This window comes from Betta splendens, chromosome 4 (assembly GCF_900634795.4).
Source record: "Betta splendens chromosome 4, fBetSpl5.4, whole genome shotgun sequence".
Lineage (NCBI taxonomy): Eukaryota > Metazoa > Chordata > Actinopteri > Anabantiformes > Osphronemidae > Betta > Betta splendens.
The window spans coordinates 4,780,874-4,803,450 of record NC_040884.2 but is presented as its reverse complement, the minus strand read 5'-3'; the positions used below and the strand labels follow the sequence as shown (position 1 = coordinate 4,803,450).

Genomic DNA, 22,577 nt, shown 5'->3' with positions numbered 1-22,577 from the left:
AAAGATTATACTAGTTTATAAGTTACACAGCAAACATGCGACATAGTTGTATTCTTATTGGTAATTGTTTTCTTAATAGAGACAAGCCAGAGTTCTGTTACTGAAGGGTTGAAAACTGTCATCTTTGACATCTTTGTTGTGTTAACTGGCCTCAGATCAGCACTGCCGGTCTCTGTCTGAATACAATCGTTTCATAAAGATGCCTTTTGTAAATATGAAATATTTGTAAACACCACATTTACTTCCTAACATTTGAATATAGGGAAAAGCAACATTCAAAAGCTTTTTTTATTTAGCTAGAAAGAGGAAGAATGATTGACTCATTGTAACAGGCGTGACTCACTGAAAACCTTTTCTTCAGAAATTCACCAGTAGTGCATGAAGAGGATAAGCACATGTAGCAGATTAACGCCTGTGTTCATCTATTATGTCGACATGCACCAGGGCACATAATTAAAACGATACCTGGGCAGGTAATTTTATTATTATCAGTGTAAACTTACAAGATTGCTTTGTCACACTGATGTCTTCTCTGTTTAAAAACATTATAGTTGACAGGAAATATGATAAAAGTCTATTAAAAAAATAAGGGAAGTTACTTAGTTTGTCTCTCTCTCTCTTTCTCTCTCCCCCTCACTGTCTCCATCTCGTGTGTGTGCGCTCGTGTGCGCGCATGTGTAAAGATGTGTTGTCAGTGTTTTCTGGATGTGTCGGTCTGACGCTATCAGGATGTTACGTTGCTGTTGTCTCCACGAAATCATCTGAGAACAATAACATGTCACAATAGAGACCCAGGAATGATGGAGCTTGAGAAAGCAGGTTTGCTGTGGTAACATGAACTTCAGTAATTGAATGTTTCATCTCAGAGTGAATGCAGCTGACTCTGCTATTCGTGAAGCTTCTTATATTTGCATTTCTGAACCTAGAAATGTTCAGCTTCAGGTGAGTTTTTGCTCCTATATAAAGTACCAAGCAAAGGATGGACACCCTTCATATTAAACTTGTAACTAAGACAAAAAGAGATGTAAAACAATGCCTTATATTTGATTATTTGTGATAGTAGACACTGTTGGACACCTTTTTAGACACCTCCACCCTTTCTTTTTTGTATTTACTGGAATTCAGCACATATGTTTTCCAATTATAATTGTTGGAGTTTCTGCCAATTTTCATATAACACTGTTAGAAATTAATTTGGTCAATTGGCTTCAAATAGCAGATGTTGATGAGCTCATTTGAAAATACTGCAAATAAAACCACTATACAGGCGGCACCGTATTAATGAGTCATCACGTAAATGATTCCTTCACGTGTCTGCTGCCGTTCGCTGAGCTCACCAGCCAGTCCCAGTCCAACTGGGATTTATTGGCCCACTGTGCTTGCTCTTACGAGGTAATAAACCTGGGCTCTGGTCGCTGTGGACGTGGGTACACACAGTAACAAGGAAGATCAAGCAGAGTGGGAATGTGCAAGCATGGAGATGAGAACTGCATGTGAATTAATTTAAAAAATGATCAGTAAGTAGGTACCATCACTAAAAACACATAATGCAGCATTTATATATGCAGTGTGAAGAATACAGCGTGTGCTTGATTGTTAAATCGTTTACAACTATTGATGATCTTTAAAGGCACATTGGTTGCACAAGTGATCAATAATTAATGTACTGTAACGCGCCTGCACATCCCCATTGGCCACTGGTTATGATGACATAGTTCCAGTCCAGCGCTTCCCTTTTGATGGTTTACTTTTCAGTTGCAAATGATCTCAGCTCTGTGATGTATGCAAGACGCTGTATGTGGGTTTGTGTTGAAACTAGATAAACAGACTAAATTACTGAAGAATCATGTTGTCATATCGTGTTCGTGGAAGTCCAGATCTGTTTACGTTTGGTGTTTTTGTATATTTGGTTGCTGCATGAAGAAACTGTGACCTTAAAAAAAAGTAATGTTTTTTTTTTGTCTTTCACTTACATATTTAGTGTCTGAATGTCAACTCTGTGGGTGATGGAGCTGAGCAGGCAACTCTGTGGGAAAATGAAGAGGTCCACCAGGAAAGCTCAGCTTTCCACTTCACCTGCTTCCCCTTGTGGCCTTGAGATCCACTTTTACTTACCAGACGTGCACCAGCTGGAGTTCTTCAAAGGATGCTACACTGTAGAGGAGCTCTGTGTGGAAGCGGCCAAGAAGTGCTGTAAGTGACTCCCATCCTGGCAGTGTGGCGAAGTGAAGAATGTCCGTCTTTGCCTGTTTATCTGATCTCTTTCGAGCAATGATGTTTATATTCAGACCCTATGATTGTCAATTTAAGCGCTGTTCTTTGTTTCTCACGTCTATGTCTCTAAGTGCTACCATTTAGTTGTCAGCATTAAGTGAACAAGATTGTCAGAAGATCAATGACTTCCATTCTTAATATGACTTTCCAGTAGCACAATTACAATATCAGACCAAATTGCTGATTTACCTTCTGTATAAGTGCCACTCTTGGGGCTCTTAGAAGCTTTCTCTCTACACTCCACACAACCATTAGCCATGTGGCTTGTTGACTGTTTAAATGAATATGGATGAAAACTGTATCCAGTCTGTCATACACTTCATCTCTGGTTGCTTCCTGTTTACTCTCTTTTATTAGCAGGTTGTTTGCTACAGCCCTGTTTTGGAACAGGCTGCAAATTATTATCTGGTCTAATAAGAACCACCTGCTCATATGTTTTTTTTTCCCCTTCTCATTCTCAGTAATATCTCCCTTGTGCCATAACCTGTTTGCCCTGTACAACGAGACAACCGGCACATGGTATCCCCCCAACCACGAGTTCAAGGTCACAGAAGACACCAGTATCAAGTTGCATTATCGCATGAGGTAAGCAAAGTCAAGGAAGCCATGTTCTTTATGATGGAACCCCTCGGGATCTCGACATATTTTAGTTGTGCCACTAATAAATTAAGAAATACGCTAAGGGAGTCGGCCACGTAAGCGCATTTACCAGTAGAGCTACATTCCAACATTCCTTTTTATCCAGACGTTTTAGTTCATGGCCAACATATCAAATATGTTCAATAGACACATGAGTGAAGAGTGTTTGAGGCATGCCGTTTGGATAGGTCTTCCTGGAAATGAACGATGTTCCAAAGAAATTATGCAGGACAAAATGCAGGTTAATTGTGACTAGTTCAAGCACGTATCAACCATATTCAACACCATCATGAAACTACTAGCGGGCATCAAAGGTATTATAGAAACATACTGGTCATGAAACGTCTTGTTGTTCTTACTATTTCTCTATTTGCCATTTTCTTTAAAAGAAGCTAAAAATGGTAAATGTTTTTAGAGAGGCAGAAGTGCCTGCTGTGTCTGTCAAATAATAAGAGGAAAGTGAAAGGTACTACTAAAGGCATACATATAGACATATGGGACGTACCAACAGGGTCATGTTTGCATCAGACTCAGTAACTTTAAACTAGGTATGTTCCTCCTTAGAGAATCCCTTCTAAATGTAGCATTAGAGCTTTAGAGGAAGAATACATGAGGTGTCGGCTCCACTTCCTCTTTTTCTGTGCTCTGCTTCAACAACAGCTAGTGTAGAGAGAGGTTTGTGTGTGTGCGTGCACACGCGCGCATGTGTGTTTTGCAAATTGTGAAACAATTTTCCAAACAAGCGGTGTATTGTTGTTGAATCTCGATATACAAACAGTGTTTAGCATATACATGCTAAAAACATGCACACATGAAGTGGAAGCTGAAGTGACTCCTGGATTCATTTTCATCATCACAACAGACACCCTGTGCACCGCTACTTGTCTGCTGTAGACGGACGTCTGTGGCGTTCTACAGACAGTGATCTTATATTTCCTCTGAAAAGTGCAGGCTAGCTAAAAAATCGCTGCTTTTCAGAGAAAACAGGAAAATGGGTCAAAACCTAAAAGGGCATATTTTTAGACACTGCCCAGCTTTGAAATTCTGGCTGACTGATCTCATATGACTGAAGTGGTGTGGAGGTAAACAGAATGTTCAGTTGGCAATACCTGGTTGAACGCTGTTTACAATACAGGAGGCAGAAGAGCAATTCTTTGTTTTTTGCACAGTTTGGCCAAAGCTTTAGAAATCTAGTTATATATTGTTTTGTATCTATTGATGTTTCTTCTTGTCTAATTCTATTTCAGCGTTTCAGTGTTTAACAATACTTTATATTTGAAGTACTATTTTTTTCTAAAGTGTCTTTTTTTGTTTTAATGCAATGAATAATACAGACAAAATATTTAAGCTTTGCAAACATTCTGTGTCTGGTTAGGTTTTATTTTAGAAACTGGCATGGCACCACTGAAGGAGAGAATCCAGTATGGAGACATTGTATCAGTAAACTCAGAGGTGGACTGAGCCCACAGAAAGCACCTGAAGGGACGCCTCTACTGGACGCCGCGTCTCTGGACTACCTGTTTGTCCAGGTACGTGCTCGACTTAGAAAATAGCCTCAATTACAGTCAATTATTGTGCTGTTTTCAGGCTTTCTCTTTACATCCCTCATGAATAATATGTTTGCATAGCTACGTATTTGTGTACATGTGTTACTTTCAAGTACCTTTTGAAAGTACATTCTGTTTTGAAAGCTCAGACAATAACGCTGTTCACAGCTCGGTCTAAAAACATCAACAGCTGAGAGGAAACCGAACAATATCAGGAAGTGCACCTTGAAGGTCATCGATAGACGGTCTACCCCTTCAGTGTCTTTCAGATCCGCTGTTGTTGATGAACTTCTTTCAGTCCATCAAAACAATCTAACGAAATGAGCAAAACCAAGACCAGAATAGAATGAAACCCTAGAAAGTGACAAACTACGAACTGATTTTTTACAAATGATAATGATGACAGATGTCCAAAATCTGAGGAAACCAAATTAATTGAATTTCAAGTAATGACAATAGGACTTGAGCATCATTTTAGTTTCCATACCCTTATGTAATTGTGCTTGTTTCTTGCGCAGGGCCAGCACGACTTTCAGGCCGGCGTGATTCCGCTGAGAACATGCCAGTCGGAGGCGGAGCAGCATGACATGGAAAATGAGTGTCTGGGCATGGCTGTGCTCGCTATCACTCACTATGCCATGCACCAGGAAATGCCTCTGTCGACCGCGTCAAATGAAATCAGGTAACACAGACACAACATTACAGATCACAAAAAAAAAACAGTTTCCCAAGTTTATGCTGACATTATGATCATTAACTTAAGGTTGTCTACACAGTTACAAACAAAATACTAGAAAATGCACACATGCAAATGATCAGTCCATTAAATAGCTGCCAGTGTGTTTATGTGCTTTCAGTGAGAATTGAAGAGTATTCATTTAAACAGCTGTCTGTCCGTCTGAATGTATGCTTGTAAATATGTGCTCAGATGTTTGTCAAACCAAACATGTTCAAATACAGACACACTGAAGCAACAGTGATCTGTACTGAGGGTTGTAAGTGCGTGCCTAGTTTTATTATTTGCACAAAACCCTCTAACTCAGTAGATTCCAACACATCCCATCCAGCTACAATAGGCAGCCATTATCCACAGCCACTGATGCTCTGACTGTTTTACAGTAAACTGGGTCTGAGAGACTTGAAATGTACCCATTGATTTAGCCACACAGGCTGCTTTATCAGACTTATCTTATAGTTGCATGCTCCACATACAATTTGTTTGCATGTGTAGCATGTGCATATGTGTGTTCATGAACAAGCAAGATAAAAGCATCAAAAATGACTGATAGAACATGGTTTACGTTAAAAACTAAAACTAACCCTGTCTAGCTGTAGCTAGATTATAAATCTGTGTTTCCTATTTGCTCCAGCTACAAAAGATTCATCCCAGAGTCACTGAACCGTAACATTAAGCAGCGCAACATCCTGACACGCATCCGCATCAACAACGTCTTTAAGAAATTCCTCAACGAATTTAACCGCCGCACGGTGAAGGACAGCAACATCACACAGTATGACCTGAAGATCAAGTACTTGGCCACACTGGAGGGTCTGACCAGCGGCCTTGGCAGCGAGCTGTTTGAACCCGCCTCGCTCAGCATAACGAATGAAGGAGACTACCACGATGGTTTCAACAGTAAGAGCTCAGCAACGTGCTAGTGACGCTTAGCAGCAATGCCAGGTACGATGTTTGACTGGACCTTTTCCCGGTGATATTATTATAGCTGTCTGTTTTGCAGGCTACTACAACCAGAGCCAACGCCAGCCCCAAAATCAGAACGGGGAGACGAGCAAAGACATGCAGGTCTTGGTTACTGGTATCACTGGCATTTCCTGGAGGAAGAAGAATGTTTTGGTAAGTGACACTGCGTGTTAATAATACTCAGGCCCAAGGGACCGATGGTAAACTGGATCCTTATAGGACTATTGTACAGGATAGAAAGGAGTAGCTGAAGGGCAGTCAACCGATGCTAAAGTAGTATAAAATGCCTGTATGGGTGTTTACAGTATCTGTTTGTTTGTCTGTAAAATAGACATCCGCGAATGCCAAAGATAAGACAAAATCAAAGAAAAATAAGCTTGATGGAAAACAGAAGGACGACAAAAAAAAAGAGGCGGCTGATAACTGGGTGGTGTTCAGCGACTTCCACGAGATCACGCACGCCGTCATCGAAGAGGCAGTGGTCACCATCTATAGACAGGACAACAAGAGGATGGTGAGATGCACAAGTGCTACAAATGCTAAATACTAATACTCTTCGCTTACGCTTAATACGCTTCTTCACAAATATCACTAGAATCTGTTGTTCCAGTTTGTTGCCTTCTCAGTTTGGCCTCTGGAGGACTGTGGCTTTTATTGTCAGCTGCGCTGAACATCTCTTACCTCCCACTTTCTCAACCTCTACATTTCTGTTCCGTCCCTGCAGGATTTGCAGATGAGCTCTCATGCTGAGGCTCTGTCCTTTGTGGCCCTGGTGGACGGGTACTTCAGGCTGACTGTAGATGCCCACCACTACCTTTGCAAGGATGTGGCCCCCGCATCAGTTGTGCACAACATTAACAACGGCTGCCACGGACCCATCTGGTTTGTACTGGCACTTTTAATTGAGCTGTGCATGTGTGTTTTAGATCTATGGTTCTTGTTTTAGTAATATGAAAAAAGTAGATAAAAGTAGTAGTAGTAAATGAGAACGCGTATCAAAGCTATATTCTGTATTTATAAGCTTGGTATTCATTTTGCTTCATCTCCACCTGTGCTCCCTCTTACTGTATTTCTCCTGTTTCCAGTACGGAGTATGCCAGCCAAAAGCTGCGTCAGGAGGGCAACGAGGAGGGAACCTACATCCTGCGCTGGAGCTGCACTGAGTACCAGCACATCATCATCACTGTGGTCTGCAAGGAGGTAGACACATTTATTAAGTGTTAGGGAGCTGCATTTTAATAACCCAGTCCACTCCACTTTACTCGAGCATAACTGTTATTAAAGTAAAGCACCTCACTGAACATTTTTTCTAAACTAAACAAACATTTTAGTTGTATTAATCCCAAGGAAAGATCGTTTTACAGACCACTTCACTGTCAAATCAGTTCAGAGTAGCATCATCAGCGCTTTATGCCATTTCTCTGCAAAATTAAATATTCCTTTTCATTTTAGTTTCACCTTAAACCTCTCCTATTGTATACCATACATTGCGCTGTACTCATTTTAAATTCCCGCCTTTTTATTCTAATCCAGGTGGACCTGAGAGAGTCTCGTCCAGTGCGTCAGTATAAAAACTTCCAGATTGAGGTGTCCTCTGAGGGATACAGCCTGTATGGCACTGATACATTGAGGCCCACTCTGAGGGAGCTGCTGGAGCACCTGGAGGGTCAAAGTCTTCGCACAGACAACCTCCAGTTCCAACTGCTTCGCTGCTGTCCCCCACAGCCGAGAGGTAAACCTACAGTCGGTGATCAGACCCAACTATTTACACTCCGTGTCCCACTGGAACTCGATAATGATGTCCTTGCTGTAGATGAAGTAATTTAGCAGCTTCACAGAAATGTACTTCCATTTAAATTCTGCTTGTTTGCACCTCCACCCAGTGCTTCATTTCACCACGCACGTCTCTGTGCTCGATCACGCGCCTTGGTGGTAACAAGTGAAATCAACGTCTAAAATGGACTTTGCAACAAACCTTTCCAGTCACAAAACCTGCTGAGTTTGTGACGTAGTCATGCCATAGATGTGTGCCAGAGATGGCTGAGGCTAATTGAGCCCTGTGGCGCCTAGCAACAGCAAAAATGAGAACTTATGACACAGTTTTATTGTGTGGTCTTTATAGCCAGGGTTCCTACGAGCTTAAGTATAGTGATGATTAATAAACCCAGCTACTACTTGCATTACTAGTGCAAATGGATCTTGAGATTGATGGGTGGGAGACAAGTGGTGGTCTTGGTCTGGTCTTTTGCTTTGTGTTGGTCAGGGTTCCATGTTTGGGTCCAAGTTTGCAGTGTAGCTATTCTGCAAGGGTCAAAACCTTGCTTAATGTTATAGAATAATGGCTCACTGTGATATTGAACATTTAAACCTATGTAGCTCAGCAATATAAAGCTCATCCTTCATACGCCATTTAACATAGCGCTGCTCTTTAAGTAAGTCTATATGTGGTTATGTCTCTCACTAAGAGAGGCCAAGTGAAGCGCTGCTGCCAGAAACAACATCTATGTTTCAGAAATGGTGTCAGGGAGGAAGAGAGTTGTAAATGTGGGTTTCCGGTGCCAATCTTTTACATCTAGTGTTTACTTCACACAGGGAAAGGTGGAGTCATGTGTGCATGGAAGTATTAAGCTTTCTATGTTAGTTTGAGGGCACGTGGTGCTGATTGTTATCATTATAAGACTGTGTTGTCTTAGATGTAGGACTAGACCTGCCTTGGAGTAATGATAAAATTACGTTGTTTTCACTGCCAAAGTATATATGACCTAATATTGGACATTTTTGCAACAACAATGACAAAAATAAAATAAAATAAACCCTTTATTTAAATAAAAAATAAAGGTAACATTCATGTAAAAAAAATGGATGTCTCTCAGAAACAAAGTCAGTGAAAAGCTGCACCTTGTTTAACAAGCTGTCAAACAAATACTGAATAATGTTCCTCAACATAACTGAATATACTGTATCATCATTAATACAACTGGCATTAGTTAACATTCTCCTTGCACCAGTGTCGATGGAAATGGGCAGTTTGAACTTTTGGATATTTACCATCAGTGCTGAAGGTTGTATCAGGTTCTAGAGCCTCGTGCAGCAGCATGGCTTTACATTAGTGCAGTGGCTTCCGCAGTGTCGTATTTAACGGTCGGTGCATGCGTTGTTTGGTTTTTGCACAAAAACATGGATTTCATGTCATGGAACTTGCTCTTAAAACTGTTTGGCATAAAGCTGATGCAGTGCAGATACTTTTCCTGCCCTTAGACCACAGTGTGCTGGTTTGTCACAACATTAGACACCCACAGACGCTCACAGACCCATATGCACGTATAGTACAACACAGGCACCGAGACACTTCATCCTCCCACACGTTGCTCAGTGTATATACAACAAATAGCCTGAATCACAATGCTAACCTGAATAGCTTTTCACATCGTCGCCACATTGATGTAACTGCTGAGAGCACGTTTCACCACATGTAAACACAGTTTTACTTTCAGACTGAGTACCAGCACGTACTCGGTTCTTGTTTTGTTGCTTGCATAGTTCATACTTGAATGCAGCTCAGGCCGTTCAACTGTGACTTGTGACAGTGTTAAACATAAACTTGACACAACATGAGCACGTAACATTCGATGAACACCTAACACAAAGTCTTTCAAACAGGTTTCTGCGAGTGGATTTTTCTTTTTGTTGCAGTAATTCAGAGAAAAAATACTATGTAGTATGCACATTATCATAATAATCTGTGGTGGACACATTTTAAAAAGTGTTTGTGTTTGTGTTTCAGAGATCTCTAATCTGCTTGTGGTCACTAAAGATCGAGCACCAGCCACACAGAATCTCAGGGTCTTCGATTACATTCACAAAGAGGATATTGAGCAGGTACATCAAAAGTTGTTATGGTCGTTTATTTGTCTCCCATGTCCCACACATTATGACAGCAATAAAGTTCAGAAATATGTGAAGCACTGAAGGAACAGGCCCTTATAAAAAAAAACAGGCACGAGTAGGTTTATACAGGTTGTTGCACTCAGCTTGGACCGGTGCAGACTGGAAAGTCCAATGGCGGCAGGGCTTTGTTTGCCCGTTTGTCCCTGCCAGCTGGAAACTGTCCAGTTACAACGAATCTGCTGCTGACAAACAAAGGGAATGCCTCATTAAAAAGCAGTATAACTTTATTAGATTTACTGTATGTGTATATGATGTTATGTCTAGTTACTTGTTTGCATATCTGCCTCACAGAGCTGAGCTCATCTCTATTAATAGTCACCTGTCTTTTCATATGGGTTTATTATCCTGTGGCACAAAGGAAAAATAACCCCAGTCCAGTTTGGGTTCTCGAGACTTTCACTCCTCTGCTTTCTGCTTTCCCTGCTGCCCTATAATTAGGAGGAGCACCTTGGCCCAGGCACAAGGACAAACATTTATTCAGGCACGCTGAGGGTGAAGAATGAGGAGAACGAAGATGCTGGCTACACGTCCTTCCAGGAGGTCAAGGTGATCATGAAGGTGCTGGGTTCTGGACACAGGGACAACTTCTTGGTGAGATGTGCTTACAGTGTGACTTTATAGCTCATTTCTATTTACATCTCAACTTTCAAACACTCCCAGTAATAAGATGTAAATGTGTGTGGTGGAAAAGACTTGTACGCGACTTACTCCTGTCTTTCCTGTTAACAGGACTTCATTGAAATAGCCAGTAAGATGCGGCTTGTGTCACACAAACACATCGTGCTCCTGTTTGGCGTGTGTGTCCACTATCTGGAGAGTAAGTGACTATAAAAAACTATGTGGGGACACGGGGGAGCGGTGATGTGGTGCTGCGCCTCAACGTTGTCACCCTCTGTGTCACCAGATATCATTGTGGAGGAGTTCGTCCAGTACGGTCCTCTGGACGTGTTCATGAGGAGACAGCAGAGTCCGCTCAGCACACCGTGGAAGTTCCAGGTGGCCATGCAGCTGGCGTCAGCCCTCAGCTACCTGGTAAAGCGGGAAAATACTCACAAATCATGCTAATGTACCATTGAATAAGCTGAACAAAGTCTACCTCAGAAACGTTGTCGGAAGTTGGGACATTTGACGGTGGACTAATGTGTGTGTCTTATATTGTGTTCATAGGAGGACCAGAAGCTGGTCCACGGCTTTGTGTGTGCGAAGAACATCCTGCTGGCCAGAGACGGACTGGACCCCAACGAAGGAGGGCCATTCATCAAGCTCAGTGACCCGGGGCTGCCGATCACCGTGCTGAGCAGGGAGGGTGAGCGCTCTATGTTCTCAGCGTTAGTCAAAGTGAAACCTACATGTTACAAAATAGCTGCCATGGAAAATTTCACAATAACTGGTGCTTTCCTTCCAAGTCAGCTGCCAAAAAAATCAAAGCTGGAACTCCCTTCAAGTTATTTTACACAAGAGGTTTTCTTTTACGGGCATTTATTTAGCACACAACAAAGAAACACATACAAAAGCGTTAAATAAATGACAGCACAACATAAAGGAAAAGCTACAAATTAGCTGTCTTCACTTACCTAAGTAATTAGCAGCTTAATGCAAAATAGTGAAAATATACAGGATACATACAAATGAATAACAACATACCCTGTTGGCCTCATTAACTTGTGGGAGAAACTTAAAACACTTGACTATTACTTTACTATTACTCTATAGGTGAACTCAAACCCCCCTTTTTTTGAATGCGTTCATACTAATGACCCTGACTGCTTCAAATCCCGGAACGTCGGTTCCCCCTCCGGTTCGGCTTCAATAGTTCCAACTTAAATAATAAAACCAGTTACTGTCACTTCACAAAGTATTGATCACATGCAATTCTAATATAATCTGGATCATAGATTGGTTAGTGAGATTAACTCAAATTCCACTGCTTCAATTATGATCCAAATTAAAATGAATTCAAAGCAGTTAAAATGAACTTGTGACTCTGTGTCCTCAGTTCTTCAAACAAAGAACATTTCTGAAAGTAAATTAGGAATCAGCAGAAGGAACGCGCATGCTTGGCCTGTGAAAATGGCACAAGGACAATTCTCAGGTCCCCTCAGACGTCCGCCTCGTATTTCTGTTCGTCTGTTAGAGTGAAAAAGGCTGATGTAAGCAAATTACAGGACGAACTGGAAATGTTTCAGTGCAAGTGTTCATCAGTGCCTGCTCGTGGGAATTCTCCGACCCCCCCCCCTTTTCTCTGGCTGTTCCCAGAACCCTTAACATTTTTTTTCTGTCTCCACCACTCTGCTGATCAGCCCATCTTCCAGTTACACATCAATGTGCCTCTACATAGATTTGATTGAACACACAGTGGATAAAGTGCTCGGAACCGCACTGCGAGCACTCATCCTTTCTTCCCCACATTCAATTACTGGATCTCCCCTCCCACTTCGATTTCTGTCTCCTGCTGCTCCTCTGCTCCATTGTCTGTTTACTCTGTGTTCCCGTTCAACCTGCGTACGCGTTCTGACTCGCATCCCTCACCTGATGTTATCGATAGATGAAGCCAAACACCTATTTTAGGGGCTCCGCCAGTAGGTTAGCCTGCATTCCACTGCTACTGTAGAGGCAGCCTGTCGGAACAACCCCGTACGCAAATAGTTGCTGGTGCTTGGCTGAAGTCCACAGTCACACCCTAACCAGTGCTTCAAAAACATATTTGCACGGGGCATTTTAAAGGAAGATTGATGTAGCGATTGTATCTGTTCTTGTTGACTTTGAACTTGAAGAAGCCACTGTAGCAGATAGACTTGACCTCTTGGTTGCAGTCAGGCCACACACAAACCACACAATCAAAGGCTTTTACGGTTAGTTCGGCCTCCTTCCAGATGACATGATATTAATAACTGAGGAGAAAGCCAGCGAGGCCTGGCTTACTGCTCCAGGAGGCGTGCTTCACATTCCTCATGGTGGTGCGGGTGCTGAACTTGCTGGTTGCCTCTGCAGAGTGCGTGCACCGCGTCCCCTGGATCGCTCCAGAGTGTGTGAAGAGCGTGTCCGCCCTGAGCATCGCAGCTGACAAGTGGGGCTTTGGTACCACCCTGTGGGAGATCTGCTACGATGGAGAGGTCCCGCTCAAGGACAAGAAGCTCACAGAGGTATCGGCCACAGGCCGCCACGTCCGCTTACCCACCTGTCCAGTATCACATATCAGCAGCTACATTACCCGTTTGTGTGCACCTTATGGATTTGCGTGTTTGTTCCGAGCAGAAGGAGAGGTTTTATGAAACCGAGTGCCAACTGGCCACTCCAGACTGCACAGAGCTGGCTCAACTCATGACCGCCTGCATGAACTACGATGTCAAGAAGAGACCCTTCTTCAGGGCCATTGTCCGAGACTTGGACCGAGTGTATAAAGGTATGTGTGTTTTGTACTGTCGCATGGACAGTATTTATGTTTCAGGGAGTGAACACACAAATAGTGCAAAACCTCAGTAACATCGTGTTCCTGCAGCCTCAGATCACCCACAACGCAATAGCCACGACTTTCACACAGGATAAAGAGCGCAGGGCCCTCAATGGCTAATGAGCATGGTTTATGGGTGTTTTGCATGTCAGTGTCTCACCTAGCAGCCGCCTGGTAGGCCGTGCCGAGAGACTTGTTTACCCAACTCAAATGTTCATCAGGAAGTTCACTGGGTTCGGTGTCACTGATCTGCCCCTCAAGCTGGGCCCCATGAAGCCATTACAGGCTGTTCCTCCACCTGCTGGTCAGAGCTGGGTATAACACTGCAGGAATCACCCTTACCTAAACGTTCGTTTGTCATATTTACCAGAAGGGTTCTGTGAACTTTGAAGTTAGTGTTGAAGTTTGATGTTTTGAATTGTCCTGCCGACAGTAGCCCTTTGCATGAAAACCACACCGAGCCAACGGTTACATAATCACTGAAAATTCTGGTGAAAACATTGACACTGTCAACCACAGTCGACTTCCTATGACGAATATTTTTTTCCACAGCAGCTTAAATGTATTTGTTTGTTCTTAGTTTTCACAGACCCGTTAATCAAACCCCAACCATCACAGGAGGTCGATCCAACGGTGTTTGAGAAGAGATTCCTGAGGAAGATCAGAGACCTGGGAGAGGTGAACTCAAAACAGCTTGTTCGCCTCGTTCATTCTTCATTGACAGATGTTCAGAGTTGAGCAGGTTGCTTTAGTGCATTCTGGGTCGTCACTTCCCTCGTGCAGGGCCACTTTGGTAAGGTGGAGCTGTGCCGCTACGACCCTCGAGGAGACCGGACAGGCGAGCTGGTGGCGGTGAAGTCGCTGAAGCCCGAGAACAAAGAGGAGCAGAACAACAACCTCTCCACAGAGATCAACATCCTGAAGGCGCTGTACCACGACAACATCGTCAAATACAAGGGCATTTGTCAGGAAGAAGGTAGGGCATTCAAAACTGGGCCAGAATGCATTAAAATGACCGCATGCAGCTCAAAAGCAGCATTCCATTACAAGGCTAATGTGTTTACAGGAGGACAGGCCATTAAGCTAATCATGGAGTATCTTCCTATGGGCAGTCTGAAGGAGTACCTGCCCAGAAACAAAAGCAAGACCAGCCTGAGCACCCTGCTCAGCTACTCCACCCAGATATGCAAGGTAGCCTTGTTTTCTTGGTACCTGGTGGCTCATTTGTGCTTCATCTATTTAAGTTTCCTGTTTTCTGTTCAGATCCTGCTGCATTGTAATTACTTGACTGTGCATGAGTTGAGGGCAATCACAAATTGCCGCAGGCTGCATTTCACTCGCACTGATCCCACACTTCTCTCTGTAAAGGGAATGGACTACTTAGGATCTCGGAATTACATCCACCGGGACCTGGCTGCCCGGAATGTGCTGGTGGAGAACGAGGGCACGGTGAAGATCGGGGACTTCGGCCTCACGAAGAGCATCAAGGACAACGAGGGATACTACATTGTGAAGGACGAGAACGACAGCCCTGTTTTCTGGTGAGTGAAGAGAGAAATGTAGGTGGAAAATATCGGAAAGACCTGGTTAAAAGCGCCCGCCCTCGTCTGCCTTCCAGGTACGCTCCCGAGTGTCTCACCCACTGCAAGTTCTACCTCGCCTCAGACGTGTGGTCGTTCGGGGTGACGATGTACGAACTCATCACCTACTGCGACTCCGCCAAGAGCCCGATGCCGGTCAGCCTGCAGCTTCTCTTGTTTAAATGAAAGCGGCTCAGTGTTGAATGCTTCTTGTGTAACTCGCATGTGATCTCCCCCACACAGATCTTCCTCAACATGATCGGTAAAACCCAGGGTCAGATGACCATAGTCAGATTGGTGCGGGTGCTACAAGAGGGGAAGAGGCTGCCGCGTCCTGAGGGCTGTCCTGATCCCGTAAGAGCCCTTCTCATTGTGAACACAAGGCGACACAATAGTCACATGGACATTTTTAGATTGGGAAGTAATAAGACACTTTTTGGGTAATTCTTAAGAGGTTTGCTCTTCTCCCGCAGCTACAGAACCATCAGCTCGCCCGAATTCACTCAATTAAATGCAAATACAATTAAAATGCCTCCGTCTGCGATCTGACGCCGTTTGTGTTGAACAGATTTACGAGCTGATGCGCAAGTGCTGGGAGCAGATGCCCGAAGACAGAATCACCTTCAAGAAACTGATCGAGGAGCTGACCCGCCTGCAGCAGCAGCTCCAACCCCAGAACGACTGAGGGCTCCGAGGCTCCGCTCTGCCAGCGTGGAGTCAGACGTGACCTTCAGAACTGATCCCAGCTCAGCGGGCACCCACACACAGTAGTAACATTTTACAGAGAGACAGTAACGAGGGATAAAAACTTCACACTGCTTCACTTTTAAGCCTTCTACAGCGCATGTTATAACCACTGAAGCCAGAATCCATTTCTCTGTCCAGCTTTTTTTTATTTGATTCCCACGATATTTGGAATAAGTCTGTACTGTTCAATCTTCTTATAGTCTTAGTCTTTGCTAAATGTGACTTTACTGCCTCAAAAGGATTTCTAAGTGTATCCAACACATTTAACTGCCTGCATTGAGAGAATTGTGGAACTCGTGAGGCTGCGTACCCAAGGCTGATCTTTGCTAATCGAAGCAGAAGCGATGGAACTCAAGACTGAGGCAGAGTGGATCACTGCTAAATCACCTGTGAAACGGTTGGATGGATGTGAGACTGGACCGGAAACGGTTTTCACCCTTTTTTATGGACTCCTGAGAGAGAGAAATCACCTGATTTGAGTTTTATGGCCGTAAGTGATAAAAAGTTGCTGCTCTAGTTTTGTAGATGACTAAAATTGATTAGGAGCCTGCGTTTAAATGCGCTAACACACCCAACAACACAGAGGCTGTTTGAGATGCACAGGATCAGTTGTGACTGTAATAATCATGCTTCATGCTGTCCTCTTCCACCTGGAGGGAACAGTTGAAATGTAGCAGAGAGCCAACGTGATTTTTGTGGGAACTTTATGCACTTAGATGATGACTCGCCTGTGCTCAGCAGCAGCAGAGGTTTACTACCCAGGAGACTCACTTGGGGGCAGTATCATGTCATTTTCTTCCTCGGTTATGTAGCGTTTATAGAAACAAAGCTTCATTAGTCAGAGAAATATCTACATATGCTCTACTTCATGTAAGAGACGACAGGAGGAAGGACTTTATCTGGTACAGGGTGAGAGTTTACTCAGTGACTTTACACATTATTCACATGGCATTTGTTTTCCCACAGCAGCCGTCCCGTTCCTTTCATTGCTGTTTTGTGCATTTTATTTGTAACGTTCTCCATTTAATCACTGTACTTTGACACCAACAGGCCTGAATCTAAAATGTATTTTATCTATGTCTATGTAAGGTTTGAGCAGAGGGGGTTTCTTCAGTGTGTTAAACATCATGGTCAGTTCCACCTAATGCAAACCTGCAGCTTGTACTGTGAACGTTGACAAAGAAGTCGCCGGACTGTTGGAGAGAGAGACGAGCTTCAGTCCACAGTTTATTTAGGAATGTAGAAGACATCTCCCGCTCAAAAGAAAAGAAATATATATTTTTCAAAATATAACAAGTATGATTATGGGAGGTAAAAGTATCCATAAATACAATGAAAAAATAAATAAAATCAATGTCCATGTCAGTCCATGTGCGACTACTGCAAACAGTTTGCTCTAGATTTTACAGTTGTTACTGTTCATGCTGCTCTAGAAATACCTTATTCACAGTAAACCAATATTGATGTCAGTAAGATATAAAATTCAGAAAAATCTACAGTTAGTTTTAAGGTCAGAAAAAAATCCATTCACTTCAAAAACTGTTTACAAGGCGAGAAGCACAGCAACGTTTTTCTACAGCCGTTAAAGTGTCGGGAAACCAGGAATACAGTAACGCAAAGCTTCTATTCAACACACGCACGCACACACACACACACGTGCACTATTGCAAAGTCCAGCCTCATGTTTTACCTTAGTATTGTTGATTATACAATGGCAACACGCCAAAGCGGAGAGGCTCCATTTACACAAGAAAAATCTGGGTTTTACCCTGAAGTGACTTTTAGTTTTTTGTTCATCCTACAAACAAAAAGTAGTTCATCTACACAACACAAAGAAAATCAATTACATTTTTATGTCATCAATTCATCCAGTGACTCAGGACTGAAAATTAAAACAAAAACAAAAAAAAAAATTCCACAGCAACAGAATTGGTGTTGAACTCTCCAAGGTGCAAACGGCAGCTGGTTCTGACAGGCGCCGGTCCTTCAGCCTTCAGACTGAGCTGTGCTGCTTTCAGGCCACTTTTGTGTACAATCATCATGAGATGTCACAGAAAAGAAGGAAATGCAGACGCACCGTTTGCTCCAGCTGCTCAGCTCTGGGAGGAGGTTTAAAGATCAAATCTAAAACAAAGTGGACTAAACGTTTAAAATATCGCGCTTCCTACGGTGCTTAGAAATAGTAGAAGCAGAATTAGACTTAAAGCATTAAGAAAATCAACATCTGCTGCAGAAGTGCATTAAGAAAAAGTGATCAGCACTTGGTGCAGACTCAGCTCTAAAATCAAAGGTGTCTCTGAACCACTCGTCCTGTGACATTAACTAGGCTCCACCTCCAGGGTAAAGAAACACCGTGGACTCATCGCTTCAGTACTAACACGTGTTCAAATCTCCAAGGAGCCGCGTCACAGTCCATCACGGAGGCGTCTGATTAGTCGACTCCAAACATGCAGCCGGCGTCAAAACGCTGAAAGATCGAAGCAATGATTTGTGCAACAGAAACAGATCTCAGATGCCACAGACTAAGTGAGAAAGACAATATAGAAAATATTGACTGGTTCTTTATTGCACCTTGTATGATGTTAAAAACACAAACAACGCATGTACTCTTTAGACCCGTAGAGGGAGGAAGACAGTGGGGAATGACATCACATGCAGCGTGACGGACGAGAGACGACGAGGACCAAAGAGACAAGTGTCTGAAGCGTTAAACTCAGGTCCACTTCTCCAGCAGCTGCCAGAGAGGAACACGGAGTCTGCCTCAACATCTGCATCTGACCGGGTCTCACGTTACCCACAGCACGCGTGACTACAAGTGATGGAGCGAACCAACCAAGTAACGCATCAAGTACGAAGCTGAAAGGAATCCAACATGAGCACCTGAACACATCAACACACACATGTAGAATATCACACACGGACCACTGTCTGAGTCTGTCATCTGTGGTAGAAAGGAGCGCAGGAGGAGGAATATAGAGCGTGTGTGTGTGTGTGTGTGTGTGTGTGTGTGTGTGTGTGTGTGTGTGTGTGTGTGTGTGTGTGTGTGTGCGCGCGCGCGACACCTCTGCAGGAGAAGGCCAGAATAACGAGAACGAGGCTGCACTTGTTTTTCTACCCCTTCATCGTGGAGCCTGTCTCTACCCACAGCACCTGCCAGGAGCCCAACACTGACAGCGGCTGAAAGAAGCTCACCTCTCATTAGGTGTCATTTCCACAAGCGACACCGAACCTCGAGTCGATCTGCACCAGAGAGCAGACGGGGTCAGAGTTCACGTCGAAGCCAAAGTCAGGAAACTTTAACGACGTGAACACGAGTGGTTACAGTGATTTGAGCCGAAACTCTCCGTCCGTCTGTCGCCGTTGACGTGGACCTGCAGAACCGAGGCTCACACGGGTTTTACTTGTCACCAGCTGACAAACACGCACGCGCTGCAGTTCAGTGGGTGCGGGTTCGGAGCCAGACGGACACGGAGGAGAGAAAACGCTGACGCAGGTGTTGGAGTAAAGCTGGAAAAAAGCTCAGCGCGTGACAGACCCTGGATCAGCTGTGACAGACGTGCAGACAGACAGACAGACAGACACAGACACACACAGGTCCCGTCTAACTGCTGCCTCAGGTTCTGGCGGCTCACAACCTGTGGCCCGTGTCTGAACAGTTACAGGTTGATTTGCTGTAAGTCAGACAGGGTCCGTCTAAATGTTGGAGCTCACACAGATCAGATGTTTGGAGTTACCGTGAATCCGACGCGCTTCCTGAAGCTGAACGTGAAGCCACGAGCGGAAAAAAGCTCGTCTATGACATGTAAACAAACGCTAGAGCCTGGAAACCGACGCTGACGTCATTCTGCAGACAAACGGAAACGTCCTTAGCTCATTTCTTCAACTTTTTCGCGTCCGAACCAAAGATGCTGACGTCATTGGGTTCGACCTACGTGCGCGAGCAAATCTTCAACGTCAACAAAGCCTTTCACAGATCCGACCGAACTGATCAACACCTGCAACAACAGAACTGACTCCAGAACTCGTTGCACTTGGAAGGAAACCCGTTATGAAATGAACCCTTCGCGCGTGCACGGGTTTTGATGGCTTCGTCTGCTGTTGCCCTTTGCTGTAAATACATGTTTGTTTTTGTATGTCATGACATTCATCCCAACACTGGCGCAGTAAACGTTTCTTTAAGTTTCCGACCTCTATCAAATTAAAATGTGACTTCTCTCTGTTCAAAACAAAGAATTTTGAGTAATGTAAAGGCGTAACGTATTCATATATATATATGTGTGTGTGTGAACATTCACTTTAGTATGGAGCTCAGTGACAACTGAAATCTGCTGCATTAAAGACACAGAATAAAAAATAGAAGCAACTGAAATATTCCTGATTTAGGCTCAATGAAACTGAAAATACAGTTGAAGATATGAAGTTGTGTTTATTGTTCCGACGTCTTATTATCGTTAATAAAATCAAATGAATTTTTACTTCAATGCCATTTTGTTCAAGTTTGAATATAAACATTGTGAAACCGCCACCAGATGTCACACTCCTACAGAAATAAGAGCCCAACTGTCCGGATCAGAAGGAGGTGGGTCACGGCTTCCCGCGCAGCTCGGCTCTGGAGCGCGTGCCCCGGTGGAGGCGTCTGTATTGCCGTTAACGCTAACTCTCCTCCACGTCACTGACTCCGTTACTGCGTGTGCACGTGTGCGTCACGACGCGCGTCGGGACCGGCCTTGGCGGTGTGTGACGCGTGGTTGCCATGGCGACGCAAGTAACGTTGGGTCCGTTTCAAACAATCAGGAGGTTAGAAGAACACAAACACGCATTCAAAAGTTGTTGTTGTTGTTGTTGTTGTTGTTGTTTTTTAGCAAACACTGGTATTAACCCACTGCTGTTACACGGAGCGTCTCCTAGAATATTACACAGCAAAATAAACATGTTACATTCAACTTACTACAGTATAGTAGGAGCTTTAGTTATTGCCGGTTTGTCAGGTAAGAGTCATGTGCACATTACAAACCTAAAGTCCAAACTCTACAGCAAACATCCAGTGAACTCACTAGACATGAAACACCTCAACTTGTGCTCTGTTATTGATAACAGTGGTACAAAACGGGGCTGTAATAATAAAAATAGCTTCAAATATTAACCAAAACATACAGAAGTGTTTGTCATAAAGCTAAGTCACACAGTCCTCCATAAAAGCCACTGGAAACAAATGAACCCTTTAAAAAACAATAGTTAGAAGTAGCTAAATACAACTTTTTTGCTTTGTGACATAGAACTTTAAACCAACTCCAGCGTCTCATGAGAAAAACACACGCACAGGCGCGTGTTCACCGTCAGTCACTGATGAAGAAAAAAAAAAAAGGCGGAAAAGCTGTCAAAAGGCCAAACTGTGTCCTGGTAAATACAGCGTCTTGGTATTTACACCACAGCGAGCGAACACACACGCTACAGCAGGAGGAACCGCTGCAGGCTGTGCGACAGCAGAACCCTCAAACATCCGGGTTCGGCCTCGTGTCAGAACCGAGAAGCGCATGTGCAGGACACTTGTGTTCTAAAGCTCCCGTTAGAACCACAGATAATATTGGATTATTTTACATACACACATTAGTATAGACTGAAAAACACCCGACACAAAGTAAATGTGCAAAGAAAAACTGTGGAAATGTCCTTTAAATAAGATATTGTCGGTTACGCATGGCTTTATATAGTCTGTCTATAGTCTGTGTTACACAGCGTATGTACACGAGCCTTTTGTTTGGAGTTCAGTCTGTAGAAGAAAGGTCCATTCGTTGAGGGAAGCCATTTTAAGTCCCTGCGATAAATCGCTTTGATTTGTTCAGGCCCTTGTTTTCCTGATGTGCTCCCAAGCTTGGGATTGAAATGGCTGACGCTTCCTACAGATACAGCGTATCAAACACGAGCACGCGCGTGCACTCTAATTCCCCACGGGGAGATATTAAAGAGGAACCTGGGCAATAAAAGGGAAAGAGAAAAGACACTGAAGCGGGAACAAACACGTGTCATTGCGAGTGACGCATCAAAGTGAAGAGCGCGCGACGAGCTTTTGTCTCCAGGAAATAAAAGGAAACACGGAGGGACCCGAGTCCTAAGACGGGTTCAGCAGACAGACGGCTCGCCCGGATGCAGATACAAAAGCAGCTTCTACACAGATACAATATGCCGTCGTTTATATCATATTAATAAAAAAGTACAGGATATTATCGATCGCTTAGGACCCACGGACACTGACCAGGAAACGACAGGTTAAGTTAAGGCTTGAACAGGACAAAAGCTGTGTGTGTGTGTGTGTGTGTGTGTGTGTGTGTGTGTGTGTGTGTGTGTGTGTGTCTAAGTGCTGGAATCCAAAGAGCACTATGGCTTGCGTTCACTTGAGCCACCTGCACCCCTAGTTCTACTACTGTAAACTCAACACCTACTGTAGGGATGCAAAATGGCAGCCACAGAAAGGCCACTAGAGGGCAGTGTGACAGCCAGCAGACGCCCCCCCCCCATAAGCTTTAGGCTTTACGGTGGTTTGGTTGGAACTAGAGCCTCTTCCTTTTAAAGTAGTCAGCGTACTGCCCCCCCAGACCCTGGGAGTGCTGCCCGATGTAGGCGCCGTCTGAGGACGCCACCTCCTGCACCACCAGCTGAGGGTACTCCCTCTTGTGGCCCCTTGTCTGATT

At 43.9% G+C, this 22,577-nt stretch overlaps 2 protein-coding genes across 6 annotated transcripts in view; one reads left to right on the top strand and one right to left on the bottom strand.

The window, feature by feature from the left end:
- The window catches only part of jak1 (Janus kinase 1), a 24,713-nt gene extending 7,460 nt beyond the window's left edge, over positions 1-17,253 (top strand). For both annotated transcript variants that reach the window (XM_029146125.3, XM_029146124.3), the window contains exons 2-25: positions 1,982-2,193; positions 2,736-2,859; positions 4,289-4,442; positions 4,979-5,142; positions 5,831-6,096; positions 6,200-6,315; positions 6,494-6,676; positions 6,887-7,044; positions 7,248-7,362; positions 7,696-7,894; positions 9,947-10,041; positions 10,549-10,701; positions 10,840-10,927; positions 11,015-11,142; positions 11,278-11,416; positions 13,102-13,253; positions 13,366-13,513; positions 14,142-14,239; positions 14,345-14,537; positions 14,628-14,752; positions 14,930-15,102; positions 15,180-15,297; positions 15,385-15,495; positions 15,710-17,253. In XM_029146125.3, coding sequence (XP_029001958.1) covers positions 1,989-2,193; positions 2,736-2,859; positions 4,289-4,442; positions 4,979-5,142; positions 5,831-6,096; positions 6,200-6,315; positions 6,494-6,676; positions 6,887-7,044; positions 7,248-7,362; positions 7,696-7,894; positions 9,947-10,041; positions 10,549-10,701; positions 10,840-10,927; positions 11,015-11,142; positions 11,278-11,416; positions 13,102-13,253; positions 13,366-13,513; positions 14,142-14,239; positions 14,345-14,537; positions 14,628-14,752; positions 14,930-15,102; positions 15,180-15,297; positions 15,385-15,495; positions 15,710-15,826 — 3,522 coding nt within the window. In that variant the 5' untranslated portion in view covers positions 1,982-1,988 and the 3' untranslated portion in view covers positions 15,827-17,253. The remainder of the gene's footprint in view (positions 1-1,981; positions 2,194-2,735; positions 2,860-4,288; positions 4,443-4,978; positions 5,143-5,830; positions 6,097-6,199; positions 6,316-6,493; positions 6,677-6,886; positions 7,045-7,247; positions 7,363-7,695; positions 7,895-9,946; positions 10,042-10,548; positions 10,702-10,839; positions 10,928-11,014; positions 11,143-11,277; positions 11,417-13,101; positions 13,254-13,365; positions 13,514-14,141; positions 14,240-14,344; positions 14,538-14,627; positions 14,753-14,929; positions 15,103-15,179; positions 15,298-15,384; positions 15,496-15,709) is intronic.
- The window catches only part of raver2 (ribonucleoprotein, PTB-binding 2), a 49,584-nt gene continuing 44,109 nt past the window's right edge, over positions 17,103-22,577 (bottom strand). For all 4 annotated transcript variants that reach the window (XM_029146133.3, XM_029146130.3, XM_029146131.3 and 1 more), the window contains one exon: positions 17,103-22,577. In XM_029146133.3, coding sequence (XP_029001966.1) covers positions 22,437-22,577 — 141 coding nt within the window. In that variant the 3' untranslated portion in view covers positions 17,103-22,436.